Consider the following 18,491-nt stretch of genomic DNA (forward strand, 5'->3'; position numbering starts at 1 on the left):
CGAAAGTAAAATAGAATTCAACATCCAATCTCCATAAAATGTTTTAAATGTGGACGTGTAAAACGTATATCAAACTTTGAAAGAACCAATCAATACGAGTACTCAATATTTTTCTGTTCATAGTTCGTTCCTGGATACAGTAATATTAAATGAATAAATTGAACAGCACAAACTGAATATATGAGTTTATTTTCATAAATCTATTTAAAAGCATATTTTTAATTTTATCAGTTAGATAACAAGAAAGCGGCGTAATACATCGAAGATCATGTACCAGTGGGGAATTCTCCATGTTACCTGGAATATTTACTTGCCAAGAATTGTTCTCTATTCTTGAGACCTTTCTGATATATACATATAGCTACTGCTTTTCCTTTCTTTTTTTAATTAGCAGAGAATACCTGAGCTCCGAATCCAATTCTGGTTGGTATTTAAGCTAAATAATCCAGAGTTGGTGAGAAATTTGTTAAATTTATAATCGACCCTTACTTGGTCTGATTCGTTCAAAATGGGCATTGGTCAGACAAACGTTTCGAATTCAGATCAATGAGTCCGGAATGGTTAGGTGGTTAAGTCACTAGACTAGTAATCTGAGGGTCGCGGGTTCGAATTCCTGTCGCACCAAACATGCTCACCCTTTTAGCCGTGAGAATGTTATAAAGTGATTGTCAATCTCACTATTAGTTGGTAAACGGGTAGCTCAAGAGTTGGCTGTGAGTGGTGATGACTAGTTGCCTTCCCTCTAGCTTTACATTGCTAAATTATGGACGTCTAACGCAGATATCCCTCAGATGAATGAAAGTTTGTTTTTTGGGACACTCCGAAAGTAACGTGAGGAATTTTTAAAATCTTGGAAACATGAGATGGAAGAAGAACTGTGAAGTATCTTCACAGGACTTAAGATTGACATAGAATGGTCGATTGGAATGGATATGGCAGAACTGATAAGACCTGCAGAAGGGATGCACTTGGATGACGGGGAAGTTGAGTATGTCGTCATTGTCATTGGAAGAATGATATCTAAAGAAGGAATTGGTGGTTTGAATGACGTAGTTCCGGCCGATTGGCCATCTTGACTCGTCGATGGTTCTTCTTGTGAAAAGCATCAGCGTTTGAAAATTTTCCATTATCTCCAATTACTTTTATATCTACCTGAAAATAGCTCATTGTACCTGATTACGTGTACTATGTCTGATTTCACTGGCTTAATTATAAGGACTGGCTTCAATTTGTTTTTTATTTAATAGTTTTAATTAAGTTTGGTTTCACTTGCCTCATGAAATGGTGCGTGTGTTTTCTTATAGCAAAGCCACATCAGGCTATCTGCTGAGTCAACCGATGAGAATCGAACCCCTGATTTTAGTGTTGTAAATCCATAGACTCACCGCTGTACCAGCGAGGGACTGATGAAAAAAACTAGCTTCAATTTGTTTTTTATTTAATAGTTTTAGTTTGGCTTAGAGGATGGAACAGTCAAGATGAACCAACAGGTTTTTGTTGTTCCTAAACATTACTAATGTTATCCCTGGGAATGGTGGGGATCGTGAATCGATGCTATTTTTGGTTTCAGTGATGCTGAGGTCCTGCCACCATTATGAGTGACATAATGAGGGCGTTCTAACAATCTTGGTAAGGGGAACACGCCTTATAAACTAGGTTCCTCAACCAAGTTTGGTCATGCTAGCTTTCAAACTGAAGAACGAAAAAGAGTGAGTTGGACATATGCATGGATAAAAGGCTGAATAATGAATTAATATTGGAATCTCTTTTAGGGAAAAACTGCAGCAAGAAGTGTCTTAAACATCGTAATAATTTCCATTTTTCTTTAATGTACAAAGAATGGTATATATGTATATATATTATACTTTGACTTAGCCCTAACGTATTTTTTTGTACGACCATAAGGTGCTTTAAAAACGTAAAACCTTGCAGGTAAATTAATGTGTAAACGTCTCTCTTTCGTCACATTAAAAAGAAAATATTGCGATACTGTAATAGATTTGAGGTACATGTTAGTATAACGAGCACGAGAGATATATTTCATTTGAGGTCATAATTTCGATCGGTAAATGTAATTGAAATATTAGATGTACAAATTTAAATACTTACACGATGCGAGATATATTAGTCTTAAGGGGTCTCAAAACCGATTTTGTTCAAAATATGTGATTGCTTCTTGTTTTGTTTCAAAACCTGGATTTGGTTTGTTTGGAATTTCACCCAAAGTTACATGAGGGCTATCTGCTCTAGCCGTTCCTAATTTAGCAGTGTAAAACTAGATGGAAGACAGTTAGTCATCACCACCCACCGCCAACTCTTGGGCTACTCTTTTACCAACAAAAAGTGGGATTGGCCGTAACATTATAATGTCCCCACGGCTGAAAGGGCGAGCATGTTTGGTGCGACGGGGATTCAGATTATGAGTCGAGTGTCTTAATCAACTGGCCATGTCGGGCCTCTACACTTAGACCAAATATGCTTTTACTTAGCTCAGAATACAAAATAATATACTGTAACCAACGAAAGTCAAGACCCGATATTCAAAATGGGAATGCTCAATAGCATTTTTACCTCTTCAATTCTTTCAACAGTCAAATAGGCATTATCACTTTCATGTATGATCTTTGTTTAGTTTGTGAATAGAAATAGATAAGTTAATCATTATCACGATAAACTTACTAACTTAACTAGTTTTGAATAAATAGTGCAGGTACACCAATTGGAAAATAGTTTCAAATTTATGCCCACTCTGCCTTTCGCGGTATTTGACTGTAATTACTACTCACTTTGGAATTACGCAGTAAAAAATAATCACTTAACTAAGCCTAAGGATGTGACTGATGATGGCGTCAAGAGGCTCTGGAGACATCGACTGACCACGCCTACTCCAGTTAATGTTTACTTTAGGGACACCTTATTTAATATGAGTATAGAACAACAAACAGAGAACGGTCATAGGTTTTGGTTTTGAGCTTTTTTTTTACATATATATTCAACGAAGTTGTCTTACCAAGGCATGCCAGGTAATTTTAAAAAAAAGTACTAAATTATTTAGGAAAACAATTATAATATGATCCGAGTTTGATTCTATGTAAATGTGATCCTCTCTTCGATGAATAGGCTTAATGATTTATTTATTCATTCTTTTTCCTTTTGTAATCCACACAGCTCATCGAAGGGCTAGCATTTCTTCACTACTCATGTAAGTTGATTCATCGGAACGTCTGCCCACAGTCCGTAATCATTAACAAAAGAGGAACATGGAAGCTCGCTGGACTTGAATTCACAGAGAAATGCAATGAAACAGACCCAATGGTGAATATTCAGTTTCTTTTAAATACGACTAAAAATCTCGAAATATATAGTTGAAGTAAGACATACAACGTGTTATAATGACAATTAATACGCATAAGCTCAACATAATGTAGTTGAAGTAAGACATACAACGTGTTATAATGACAATTAATACGCATAAGCTCAACATAATGTAGTTGAAGTAAGACATACAACGTGTTATAATGACAATTAATACGCATAAGCTAAACATAATGTAGTTGAAGTAAGACATACAACGTGTTATAATGACAATTAATACGCATAAGCTCAACGTAATATGGTTTGTAATTACCTTTTCCCTTGAAACTAAAAACCGTAAATGATTAGTTTGTTTTGTTTTGAATTAAGCACAAAGCTACACAATGGGCTATCTGTTCTCTGCCCACCACGGGTATCGAAACCCGGATTTTAGCGTTGTAAGTCTGCAGACATACCGCTGAGCCACTGGAGGGGCCAATTGATTAGTATACATATCAATGCAAATCAACTTATCTTAATTTTAGACATCTAAGAACAGCTATTGTTCAAATCTAAACTAATTTGTTGGTTTTTTTTTCTGAAAAAATGTACTAATTGTTCGTTTTGCTTTATCAGTAAACCGTCTGTATCTGGTAGTCCGAGTTTGCAGTGAATTACGAGTTATTAACATTTACCACAATAGCAAATAATTCCATTACATATTTCATATTGTTACCAACGTTTCACGCTTCTGTGTGGTTCAATAATTCACGTGATGTTTCCTGTGTTTTACCATATATAGTATCTCGATAAATTTAATACTGAAAGTCTCGGAGTGATCACTATAATTAATTTCACTTCTGATTATATCGAGAAAATCGTATTACCAGATGTCACACGAAACGCATATGATGTTAGATATGTGCTCATATTAGCACATTAGTTTCAATCTACTGAATAAAATGGTCGCAACTTTCAAAGGATGTAAAGTTGAGCCTTCATAAATATCACAACGCATGCAGTGAATATTTTAAACTTATAATCCTGCAAAATATTAAAGCTGTAAAACGAGTCACTTCCCATGTTGATCTTGACGCTAATAAAGGAATAAATAAAGTGTTTTGCAAGCATGCTTCAAAATAATTCAGAAACAACTTTTATGTTTGTTTGTTTTTAAATTTCGCGCAAAGCTACATGAGGGCTATCTGCGCTGGCGTCCCTAACTTAGCAGTGTAAGACTAGAGGAAAAGCAGCTAGTCATCACCACCTACTGCCAATTCTTGGACTACTCTTTTACCAATGAATAACGAGATTGGCTGTCACGTTATAACGCCCCCACGGCTGAAAGGGTGAGAATTTTTTATATGACAGGACAACTTTTGCACTGACACTTGAACCCAACTGTATGCAGTCATGTGTCTTAGTCACTTGTATACGAAGTCACAAAGAAAATTTATCGGCATATTAGTAGTGTATTGTTTCAGTTCGATATGATGTTATTGTTGTTTCTGTACATCATGGTTTTGGTGGGCTTCATCATAAACTGTAACATCGTGAAACATCATATTACGCAGTTTTGTTTACTTTATGACAAAGACAAGTTTAACTAATTTAATGTGCAGTTTATTATTACAGTGATTAAAATATACAGTTTCCAAAACTTTTTTCGTGCTATTAGTTCCCCTAAAACATCCAAGTACAAATGTATCATATTAAAAAATATTTATTGTGTTGCTCGTTTATCCGTCGTATTGCGTGAAATTTTTGTTCGAGCAAATTCTTCGGTAAATACAAATAAAGATGGCTGACATTTAATACATAAATCCTATCTGAAATAAGAACTGTGTTTCATAAATATTGCGTTTTTCCAGGTGCACGGGCTATATTCCAAGCATTAGGTAGTAAGTAAATAGTTTAGTATGCTTTAAAATAAATGTAACAAAGAATACCTAAACCACATCAAATCAAGTTATAACACATTTTCACTCAATAATCATTAATATTATTTACTTACGCAGCCACTGCGATTTGAAACATCACCTATAGCAATATCTATCGTTGCTAACTGTGTTACTAAATACGCACTGCACGTTTCGTCATGTTGCAAAATGACTTTATCTTCAAAGTTTACGAAACAGGAATTGCTGACGTTTCGTTTAAATTCAGAGAAACGAACACGGTTAAGTGTACTCACGTGCCCTATTACATAGAAATCCGTGTCAGGGTATAAATAAAAATAAGTAATCGATGACTCTGTAGCATGTTTACTGGATATTTTCAAACAAAGCAATCTTGCAGCCACCTCAAGTGGCACAGCTGTATTTCTGCGAACTGATCCTGCTAGAAACCGGGTTTCGATACTTGTGGTGGGAACGGCACAAATAGTTTTTTGTGTAGCGTTTTTCTAAATAACAAAGAACAACAACCAGTATTAGATTTATCATACTATGTAATCATTATAGTTTAAAATCCCATTTATCAAATCAAAGGAACAAAAGTTATATTTCTTGTGTAGCTTCGTGCTTAATTACAAACAACAAACAAATCATCAGTAAAACAAAGTTCTGTAAACATGATAAAACTTTGTCATACTGGTCTCTCTCACTATTGACAAATACGCTGTAATACAAGTCCATCTTTATTGATAAATACGATGTAATACTAATTCTTCTCTACTGTCAAATGTTTTACAATACTAGCCCCTTTTCATTGACCAATACGTTGTAATACTAGTACCTCTCTATTGACCAGTACTTTGTAATAGTAGTACCTCTCTACTGTCAAATACAATGTAATACTAGTCCCCCTATATTGATATATACGTTGTAAGAGTAATCTCTCTATTGTTAAAACTGCTGTAGTAATAGTCTATCTTTATTGACAGATACACTATAATACTAGTGCAACCTTTTCTATTAACAAATGCCTTGTAATTTCTAGTTCCTCTATATTCATTTTACGATGTTCTAACTCAGATATCTTGGTTCATGACAAAGTTCATCGTTTTTATATGAAAGCAGAACTATACACAAGTTAAAATATGACAGGCATACATCGGAGAAATCACGTGCTTGTGTTTACATGGCTTACAACATTATCTTAGATTTACAACTGTTTCTTTCGGTCCCTAGTTCGCATCTTTAAAACATATGAATAATATATGTGTCGTGTCTGCATGCTAAAGTGCATTTCAAATTAATTGAAGGGACGGTTTCCTTAATTCCATCGCTTTATATTAGTGACACAATAAATAACACATACATATATATATATATATATATATAGAGAGAGAGAGAGACAGAGAGTTTGCAGCAAATTTTTAGCAGTCATTTCATATTTTTAAAATATAATCAAAATAATTTTATTATTTTTTGGGCCCATCAGTAAATGACACAAAGTTTTATTTCTCTTAAAATTCTGATCATTCTATAATTACTTTAAGTTCTCTATAATTGCTCCAACAAAAAAGTTAATTTATCTGTCTGCATGGCCTTTAGTTTTTATCATGTATTATACCAGTTTGTAAAGAAACGTTACAGTTAGTCATGTTTGGAAAAATTAACAAAGTTTTGAATAATATGTCTTCGTTTTCAAATGTTGATCATTAAAGCAAAAATATATTTCTCCTTTTGTTATTTAATTTAGGTTTCTTCTTTGAAGTAATTTTCGCATTTTTTTTAATAACTTTAAACTTCATAAAGTCCAACAACAAAAAATATGTTATTGTCAGAAAAATATTTATTATTCTCTGTATGATCCTATAACATAATCGACCCGGCATGGCCAAGCGCGTAAGGCGTGCAACTCGTAATCCGTGAGTTGCAGGTTCGAATCCCGGTCGCACCAATCATGCTCGCCCTCCCAACCGTGCGGACGTTATAATGTGACGGCCAATCCCACTACTCGTTGGTTAAAGTGTAGCCCAAGAGTTGGCGGTGGGTGGTGATGAATAGTTCTCTTCCCTCTAGTCTTACACTACTAAATTAGGCACGGCTAGCGCAGATATCCCTCGTGTAGCTTTGGTCGAAATTCAAAAAACAAACAAACAAACTGTAACATGATCACGGTTGCATGTTATGTCAACCCTATTCATCCTTCCGTCTAATTCTCTATTAAAGTCCAGTTCCATAAACTACCCAACTGGTTTTATAATAGAAAATGTACATGTCGTGATAGAGTTCAGATCCGTCGCAAAACACTATAAACATAAAGCAATTGTTACAATGCACGCTTTAGAAATAGCATCTCGCGATCAGATATTCTTTACTTTTGTTGTTCTCCATTTACACAAAGAAACATATGAGTTGTATTTCTGACTACGTGAATGGATAGAGGTAAATTATATTTTATTCTGTTGCTATGGTCTGTTTAACAATTAAAGGCGTGACGTGTTATAAATCGTCTTTGAAAATATGAGTAAATTAATAGATATATTTAAGAAAAGTTTTATTTATAACATTGGTTTGTTTTCAACAAAATGTTTAAAAACTGTGTTAATTTATTTGGGGAGGGTAGGGACATTTCAGTAAACAAAAACATTCACATCATTGTATAGTTACAAATATTGATGTCTAAGTATGTTTCTAAGTTTTATGAAATACAGAATGTTTAAGGTTTGCAAATCAGTTACACATGAGGACCAAATCCGAATGAGTAAGAATATTTTAATAGAGAAGCTGTAAATAGATTTAATATCCTTACTGTCCAGTTTAATCTAACATTCCTCGAAGAAACGTGACCTTGCGCACCTGCAAGAGTTCCCTGTTAAGAGTTCCCGGACTATTTCATCTTACTTTTTTTATTCCAAGAAAATTAAACTTCTTCATCACTCTATTACGAGTTCCGAAAAAAATATACTTAGGTTTGTTTATTTGTTTGTTTTCTGAATTTCGCACAAAACTACTCGAGGGCTATCTGTGCTAGCCGTCCCTAGTTTAGCAGTGTAAGACTAGAGGGGAGGCAGCTAGTCATCACCACCCACCGCCAACTCTTGGGCTACTCTTTTACCAACGAATGGTGGGATTGACCGTCACATTATAACGCCCCCACGGCTGAAAGGGCGAACATGTTTGGTGTGACGGAGAGATATACTTAAGACAGAAAAACGTGAAATACTGAAATGCAACTTTGCTCAAATCTTTTTGTAAGGAAGATTTTCTTTGAAGGAACAACTAAGCGACAGCTAGTTATGATCAAGTCAACAATCCGTGGAGACATCATTATCTGTCAGTCAATCACACAATTCGTTAACCGGATTCACAACGCTAAAATCAGGGGTTCGATTCCCCTCGGTGGGCTCAGCAAATCGTCCGATGTAGCTTTGCTGTAAGAAAACACACACACACAAATCGTTTGTAAAAGATTGATCACGTAGTGGCAGTAAACGGTTTGAGTAGCTGCCTTCCCAAAAGTTTATAATCTTAAAATTTGGAAAATAGTGCAGATAGGCCATGAGTAGCTTGGGGTGGAATTCAAAGCAAATAAATAAACCTAGCTCTTAGCGAATCGAATGCACCGAGGTTAAGGACACGAGGTGGGTGAGTACATTCTAAATGTTAAGCTGTGGGGACGTTAAAAAGTCCCAGTAAATACTTCTATTTGGTTCCTAAAGCCAAACTTGTTGTAGCAGGTGCTGGTATTTATTTTCCTTCTCTACAGTCAGTAATTCAAACTTAGATACAACTGTAACTGAATCCTAAAAATCTCTGACATATCTGCTTAGCCCATGGAGTTATTTAGGTAGGAAATTCCAATTTTTTATTAAAACTAGACTCAAAATAAAGATAACACACGTATAAACATCTTTGTACACAGTGACTGGAGTAATAATGTTGTGTTTAGCGCTGTAGTAGGCCTACCAGTAATGTCTTATTGCAAGCATAAGTAGTTGTTCTTCATATTTGTTTAAACCTGGTGTTGTTCATCGTGACTCACATGAAATAACACAAGCAAAAAGTGACAAAAATTAATTGCTCGTTCTAGATTGAGCTAACATAATGTCTGTTTAATTTATAGCAAAACCACAGTGAGTTATCTGCTGTATCTCCCATGGAGAATTCGGATTTTAGAGTTATAAGTCAGAAAAATTGTATCTCTCATCATTAAGCATTTAATAAGGACACCTATAATTAGACTAGCAAACCGACCCTAGTTCAGCATCAAAATAAAAATAATTAAAGAGTATTTATGTAAAATGTTTGTATTCGGTGCTGTCTTGTAAACTGTGTGGTTCGTGTGAAACATATTGTTTGTGAATGATAAATGTTTGAAAAATATCTGTTTGTTTGTTTGTTTTTGAATTTCGCGCAAAACTACACGAGAGCTATCTGCGCTAACCGTCCCTAATTTAGCAGTGTAAGACTAGAGGGAAGGCAGCTAGTCATTACCACCCACCGCCAACTCTTGGGCTCCTCTTTTACCAACGAATATTGGGATTGATCGTCACATTATAATGCACCCACGACTGAAAAGGTTAGCATATTTGGTGCGACGGGGTTGCGAACCCGCCACCCTCAAATTACGAGTCGCACGCTTTAAGCCAACTTGGCCATGCCGGGCCGATTTATTTTTGGTTTCAATGCCGGGAAAATATGTATTTGAAAGTGATAAGTGTGTATAAAATATGTGTTAAAAAGTGATAAATGTGTGTAAAATATATATTTGAAAGTGAAATATGTGTAAAATAGGTTTGAAAATGGCAAATTTGTGTAAAATACATTATGGAAAAATGTGTAAAAAGTGTGAAAAATTTCTGTGTGAAAGTGATAAAGTGTGTAAAATATCTGTTTAAATGCCATAAATGTGTGTAAAATATATGTTTCAAAAATATGTAGAAAATGTAAAATTTCTGTTTCAATGTGATAAATGTATGAAAAATATATGTTTTAAGAAAAGTGTAAAGGGTACAAAATATCTGTTTGAAAACGATAAATGTGTATAAAATATATGTTTGAAGAATATGTAAAAAGTGTGTAAATATCTGTTTAAAAGTGATAAATGTGTGTAAAATATATGTTTGAAAAATTTGTGAAAAATGTCTGAAAGTAATAAATGTGTGTGAAATATCTGTTTAAAAGTGATAAATGTGTGTAAAATATATGTTTGAAAAATTTGTGAAAAATGTCTGAAAGTAATAAATGTGTGTGAACTATCTATTTAAAAGTGATAAATGTGTGTAAAATATATGTTTGAAAATTTGTGAAAAATGTCTGAAAGTAATAAATGTGTGTGAAATATCTGTTTAAAAGTGATAAATGTGTGTAAAATATATGTTTGAAAAATTTGTGAAAAATGTCTGAAAGTAATAAATGTGTGTGAAATAACTGTTTAAAAGTGATAAATGTGTGTAAAATATATGTTTGAAAAATTTGTGAAAAATGTCTGAAAGTAATAAATGTGTGTGAACTATCTGTTTAAAAGTGATAAATGTGTGTAAAATATATGTTTGAAAAATTTGTGAAAAATGTCTGAAAGTAATAAATGTGTGTGAAATATCTATTTAAAAGTGATAAATGGGTGTAAAATATATGTTTGAAAAATTTGTGAAAAATGTCTGAAAGTAATAAATGTGTGTGAAATAACTGTTTAAAAGTGATAAATGTGTGTAAAATATATGTTTGAAAAATTTGTGAAATATATCTGTTTAAAGGTGATAAATGTGTGTGAAATATATGTTTGAAAAAATGTGTAACAAGTGTAAAAAATATCTGTTTGAAAGTGATAGATGCGTGTAAAATAAGTTTTATAAATGTGTAAAATAAGTTTTAAAAATGTGTAAAAAGTATGAAAAATATCTGTTTGAAAGTGATAAAATTGCACACTGCCATCTCATTAATCTAGTAGTTATTTTCGGATCACTTTGCACAATTCACTTAAATTACACAGAAAAGCTGTTAGAATACCTTAGAGACTTCTTAATCTAACGAAAGTTATTTCTCTTGCTGTCTCTGGGTTCAGTAGCTATAGTGCCATAAAGTGTCTAATTCTACTAAACGAACTAATCGAGAGGTTTATCAGGTGTCTTGCTTTTTTCTGTATACTGTTAGTATGACTTACGCTTATGTAGAGACTAGCTGTGTGTTATCTAATTCCCCGTAGGGTCAGTTTGTTTGTTTTTTGTTAAACACAAAACTAAGCATTGGGCTACCTTGGCTGTGGCTACCATAGGAATAGAACTTCAATTTTCAGCGTTATTAACCTTATCGTTGAGTGGGTGAGTCGGCAGTAGGTTTATACACTTGCAACAACAAAATCTGGGATTCTATTATCTACAGTAAACACCTTACAAATAGTCCATTGCATACGCTAAAATACTAGAAGAAGAATCGTGTAAAAAATAATAATTTGAATAATTCTTAACATAATTGTACATTCGAAGTTAGGCTACACAACGGGCTATCTGTCCTCTGCCCACCACGGGTATCGAAACTCGGTTTCTAATGTTGTTAGCCCGCAGACATACCGCTATGCCACTGGGGGACAATGTTATCGTCAAAAGAACAGTCAGTATATTGTATACATATGAGATAGTGTATGTTGGTAAAAGTGAGTAAAAATATCTGTCAGTGGTCATCATGAACTATATTTAATTGTTTTCCAACCAATAATTTATCCTCAGTTGAATATAAATACCAGATGATGTTAAGTTAATTTAAGCAACGATTCAAGTGGTGTTATACTTATGTGCATGTGAAACGATTAATTAAAACGTGATTGTGTTTTAAAATAATCAATTATTAGTGATAACTCAGTATAGTGTGTTTAATCTAATTTGAGATGCCTGAACAAACTGAAAAATATAGAATTTGTGTATACTTATAATATAGGGTTTAAAGTACAGAGAACTTGCTGAATCGATGTATTACTCTACTGCATAAAATAGTGCATTTCGAAAAATGCATATGTAGAAACAAACGTATTTGTCACTTGTGTATTAACGTGAAGATAGGATATAATGTTGTGGGATTGTAAATTAATATGATATATTCTGTGATTTGCGTAAGATATTATACGAAAACTTGCGATTTTGATAAATAAATCAATTTTAGCATTGTAAATCGAAAGGCTTACCGTTGTCCCAGCCTGTAACTTGGACGTTTTATTTTGCATATGTTTTTGGCCAGGAGGTTAAGACGCTCGACTCGTAATCCGAGGTCGCGGGTTCGAAACCCTGTCGCACCAAACATGCTCGAACTTTCAGCCGTAAGAGCGTTATGTGATAGTCAATCCCACTATTCGTTGGTAAAAAAGTAGTCCAAGAGTTGGTGGTGATGACTAGCCGCCTTTCATCTAGTCTTGCACTGCTAAATTATGGAAAGAATAGCGCAGATAGCCCTCGTGTATCTTTGCGTGAAATACAGAAACAAACAAGATATAGTGATGAGGGATTGTAACCTAATATGATCTATCCTGTGAGTCGTATAAGATATTACACTCAATGGCGATCTTGATAAGAGAAGCCATGGCAGTGATGTTTTAGCTCAAACTTCACATCAACACAGTAGTTATTTAAATGTACTTCTAGGAGAAAATATATAGTAAATGCCTAGAAGTCGCTGATGTAAAAGCTCCATAAATATTAAGACAGTGTGTATTTGTGTGCTTTCTTAAAGCAAAGTCACCTTAGGCTATCTGCTGAATCCATCGAGGGGAATTGAACTCCTGATTTTAGCGTTGTAAATCCGAAGACTTACCGCTGTACCAGCGGAGGACGGTAAGATAGAAAGAGAGAAACGAAGATAGAGAAATATATATATAATTTTAGTCTAAACTTCAGAATAACCCAGAGAATACTTAAGAAACATTACTAACCAAACAAATATACTTATATAAAGAAGTATATTATGTTAATATAATAACTTGGCAATCAACGATTTATAAATATAATTACGTGATTTGTTTTGGATAGGAACATGTTTTGATAGAACATTGGTATGTCTTCTTCTGTCGACAACCACTTTATTATGTTTGACATCTTAGCATGAAACAAACGCGATGCTGGAAAAACACGTATGTTCAAGAATATAACCCGAGCGCTTCAGAGGAAAGAACTCGAAGCTGTGAATGCCTTGCTTACAATATTGGACAACACAACTTTTTCTCTCTATGTTCTTGAATAACTAATACACCTTCTGCATACGTCAGAGCCCCCCGCGAGTACAGCGGTATGTCTACGGATTTACAACGATAAAATCAGAGTTTCGATAGGAGGGAAGGGGGCGCTGTTTATTTGCATATCTTCTGAGTTTATTCTCATATGATGTGAGTCTATTGTTATATAAGTAACTTAGGCAGACCAGGGTTATCTGGATCTAACTGTCTGCTTTGTTCTTCTCAGGTTTTCTGTAACGACAATAGTGCATTTCTCTGTCTAGGTAAGACTGAAGGAAGGGTTAGTGAAAGATACTTCTGTCGTCAGAACCTTTAGTACAGCCAGTGGCTACATTTATACGACCCTGTCGTCTTTACTATACTTTTGCTTTATCATTCACTGTAATTTTAAAGTATAGTAAAATCATTAGTATGTAAACTATCCTTTACGATTCACTAACCTGCTACAGTTTCCTTTACTTTGCGATTGTGTAAGTTGCAATATTAAGAGGTAGGGATCCGCATTACATAACAGATCCCAGTTTTCAAGTATCCTAATCATAAGTCCTGAAAAATTACAAGTTTTTTATAAGATAAACTCTGATAATGAAGCGTGTTTTAATTTGTTTAATCTTCTGAGAGTTGTTAATACTGTTGTTTCGATATAGAATGCCGTTCATTGTCAGCCGTTTACCTCGAAGTTGCCCAAAATGGGACAACCAGATCTGGACTTCACTGCTCCAGAGGTCCAGAACTCGTCCACATGCTCACCCTACAGTGACATGTTTTCTCTAGGACTACTGATTTGTGCTGTCTTTAACAACGGGCGATCAATTATTGAGGCAAACTTAAGTTCCAGTACTTACAGCAAGCAACTGGATTTGGTAATTGTTTCAACAAATCTTATACTGTTTTGAAACTATCGCAAAGTGCGAAACAAGAATACATCTTTGAACGACAGATTACTTTTAATACAAATTCTTAAATAAGACTTCACTTTGACAGTACGTCTACTAACACTATAAATTAAGTTTTGGAAGGCCTTAACCATGTTGTTTATGCATATGTAGTTTTAAATATAAGACAAATAAATAACTAAAAAAGTTATTCTTATCTGTTACGAAAATATTGTTAGATTTACAGTGTGGATGTCAGAGAAGAAGTTACATTGTAAGAAAACACTACTTGACCAACTAGTTATAAACTATTTAGAGTGACAACTGACAGTTGTATTTCTTGCCAGAAAATAGTGAACATTTTAGGTAACACTTTACCGGTACTGTGTTTTTTCGTAATGACAAAATATTACGTTTTTCTGGTTCTTATGTTACCAGTTTTATTCACTAGAATTTGTGACCAAGTTTTGTTCATTGTTTAATGCATAAAAAAGTTAACTTTTAGGGAATCTAAATAAATTATTGTATATTTGTGTAAGATATTTGAACACTATTGGTCATAAGCTAAGACATTTCATCCTTTAATGTTAAACATAGTCAGTTCTTTTGTTGCAAATAAACTTCACTTAACCTTCACTCCTTATATTTATTTTCCTCTGATTCAATGCTCTAAACCACAAGAGTAATATGGAATATAATTTATTTCAGCTAGAACAGACTCTCCACGATCTATTGGATCGAATACCTCACCATCTACAGGAACCGCTCCAAAGTCTTCTAAAGGTTGATCCTAGAAAACGACCCAATGCTCAGAATTTTTCAATGGTACTATTTATTTTTGCATATTAAGATTGTTTTATTTGAATCACACTGGATGAACACTTTGTTACAACCCTTTATACACACTTGTTTCTAAAAAACTACAGTTATATCTGCATGAGCAAAGTAGAGTGATAATATGATGTGATTGGAGCCCATAAATACTGAGAAGTCGTCGTATCCTAGTTAATCTCCAAACAAATTGGGAAAAGAAAAATCTGTCCGAAGTTAGAAAGGGAGAGTTAATGTTCTGAGTATTGAAGATAGCATTTAAGTTTGTTAAAGTTCAATTATGGTTCGAAGCGTGGGCCAAATGAACAGCCTTTTCGATACAAAAAGGAAAGGTTTCAAATGTTCAACTTAACCATGTGACAAGTGTTAATAAAACTATTAAATAGGAGATGACAAACCAATCCGATAAACGCTTATTTCAAACGCATAAGAGAAAACAGATTTCAGCACTCTACTGTGGAGATGAGGCAAGAGTTACTGTTACGTTGATCATTTTACATCCTTTTATGTGATGACGGAAGGAGATATATATATAAATTAAATAACACAGGGAAAATGACCTAACTCGTGCTTTTCCGACAGTGAAAGTCGATAGAGCTTTCTCATAATGATGTGAACAATGTTGTTATAGAATTGTAAATAACATTGAAATTCTACATATATATTGTTACTGATTATTACCACTTTATAATTATAATAACTTCTGAACATAGCAAACTATGTGGTTGGAGCAAACTTAAAAATTAATTTGACCACAAGTATAGCTAATTAAATACACATTTCTTATGTTTCTACTTATAAAGATTATAATGCATTATTTCAACAGTTAAATACCCTCGCTGATAACGACAGTTTCGGCCGTAAACCCAATATTATCACACGAAGTTCGACTACCTTAGGAGAATTAGAAGGCTGATGAGCGACAGTCATTTGATATAACCCAAATTTGTTATGAATATCATTATGGATAGTTCAGTCATCTTCATCAGTTGGGTTGAGCATTTTTAACACTAACTTGAACGTTGCATTCTTAGGTTCTATTCACCGGTGGAACAATGATAAGTATACGGATTTACAAAGCTAAAATCAGGAGTTCGATTCACCTCAATGAACACATCACATAGCCCGAAGTGACTTATTTATAAAACACACAAAAAAAAAACACTTGTTTAATTACGATTCTTTATGAACCACTTGGTTATAATCGACAAAGTCACTTTCTAGTGTATTGTAAAGTCTATAACAAGTCTGGGCTGTTATCATGTCCATAAGTCACCCAACCCGATAATAACTGAGGGTCGTGATGTAGTACTCATCCATGGGTTGTAGTAACAACAGTAAACAACAGTACTAAATACACTTACACTTCTTGAAACACTGTAATGTTTTAAAAACTAAAGGTTAGAGATACAGATAAAGTTATGCTCTAAGATATAAAAACTACAGCCTTTCAACAACATTATTCTCTTTCAACTGAACGTAAACATGGGTTAAAACGTTTTATAACATTAGATATCACTCATCGTTTGTTAGAATAAGAAGTAAGTCGTCTTTCACGTGTGTTTCTATAACTATTTAGTTGATTGATATTGTACATTCCACAAGTTATTTTAACGTTTTAAATACTCAACATTGTTTGTATTTATTGTGTTTTAAATAACTCATTCTTTAATGCTTTAATTGTAAAGAAACAAAATGTGAACCCCAAGAGTTATTAGAGTCTGCTAATCATATGTTAATTTTATTTTCTTAGAATATTTAGCGAATTAATTTCCGAGACCCTACAGTATTTTTCTTATAATTATTTCTCTCTGTATTTTCTCTTATAAATGTGTCAAGTTAAATGAAATTAATTTCAATTTTCTTTAGAACACCTCTTGTACTTCTCACAATGTTTTAACATTTCTTGTAATGTGCATCTATATATTACAGTCGATGTCTACATAGCATCCATCAACTAGTCATGTTATTGCTATATTTAGCGAATTATGGTTGAAAGTTCATACAATTGCAATAATACTTCGTATATGAATCAAATAATATATAAAATATCGGGTGTAAAATACATAGCACGTATAAACGCAAGATCGTAATGTCAAGAAACAGATTTTGTGCGGATGTGTCACAAAAATCTAGAAAGGTAAAAACATTCCTCAATAGAACGTTTTTGAAAACGATCCTAATAAGTTAGAAGGTATAGCTCTCCTGCGATTTTAAATACATTTTAGTCTGTCAATACTATGTAGGAATTGAAAATAACCATACCTAAATAAGAATATTCCGGAAGAGCGGTTAATGAAACTAAGTGAAGAAATACATAAATACATACAGAACGTTCCGAAACGTTGGTGTCTAGAATGAATACCGACAATAAAAATAACGTACTGTATACAGTGTCTTAAAATTATAATTTTTATCATAGAAACTGCCAAAACAACACACACTGATTTTAATGAATTAAAATGTCATATTCCAAGAAACCTTCAAGTTTATTATGAACGTCACTGTGCCTCAGCAAGCAAAGATAAATGTGTCTTGCATGGAACAGAGTGGAAATCAAATAGGATAAAAAATATAATTTCAAAGCCTTTGAAAGGTAACTTGACTAATAATGTATTTAGTATGCGTACCATGAACTTGGCTATAGCTGTTTAGTACTAGAACACCCTCGAGAGTTTTAAAAACATCACTTTATCTGAAGTAACCAGGAGATTAATGTTATTACACTGTATAATACTTTTGAAAACACAGCACGAAAGACATATGAATAATGACGTTAATTAGTCACTCGGTACATAACAAACTAAAACTTTGTTTCTTTTGAAATATAAAACAATTTATTTACATGCGTATTATCTGATTCTAGAACACTAGAAGAATAATCGAATATTTGCCGACGTCACCGAAACACTGTACAGTTTTTAAGTTTTACGTTTTCCATAAGTTGTCCGGGATTAGTCCGGGAATTATAAATTATTGCAAATGTTCCATTATATCATTGACTTTACTTTTAAAAGGTTTCATTTTCTTTTTTAGATAAAATACTTCCTGGACTCTTCAGTTCATGCACTTCAATACCTAGATGTCATTCAAATGAAAGATACCACACACAAATCTAATTTCTACCATGGTCTCAAGGGGGCGCTACCTAACATTCCTAGGGTAAGAGAAAATGAATTTTTTCCTGCGTTTAACGAATTGATATTTTATTTTTCGTACTACGTTATTTTTAATGCAATACTTTATCCATACACTCTGAGTTGATACAAGCACAATTTTATTTTGCGATGAAGTTTGCCAAGAGTAAACACTGTATTTACCAATCTAGAAGAAAGAAGGAAAATGGTGTAGTTATCAATAAGTTGTAGGAAACAGTCTGTG

General features: G+C 33.6%; 1 protein-coding gene across 1 annotated transcript in view; it reads left to right on the forward strand.

The window, feature by feature from the left end:
- The window catches only part of LOC143232885 (SCY1-like protein 2), a 336,447-nt gene that overhangs the window by 281,596 nt on the left and 36,360 nt on the right, over positions 1 to 18,491 (forward strand). The window contains exons 5-8 of the mRNA XM_076468902.1: positions 3,169 to 3,315; positions 14,052 to 14,267; positions 14,988 to 15,104; positions 18,147 to 18,272. Coding sequence (XP_076325017.1) covers positions 3,169 to 3,315; positions 14,052 to 14,267; positions 14,988 to 15,104; positions 18,147 to 18,272 — 606 coding nt within the window. The remainder of the gene's footprint in view (positions 1 to 3,168; positions 3,316 to 14,051; positions 14,268 to 14,987; positions 15,105 to 18,146; positions 18,273 to 18,491) is intronic.

The sequence above is a fragment of the Tachypleus tridentatus genome, chromosome 11 (assembly GCF_004210375.1).
Source record: "Tachypleus tridentatus isolate NWPU-2018 chromosome 11, ASM421037v1, whole genome shotgun sequence".
NCBI classification, from domain to species: domain Eukaryota; kingdom Metazoa; phylum Arthropoda; class Merostomata; order Xiphosura; family Limulidae; genus Tachypleus; species Tachypleus tridentatus.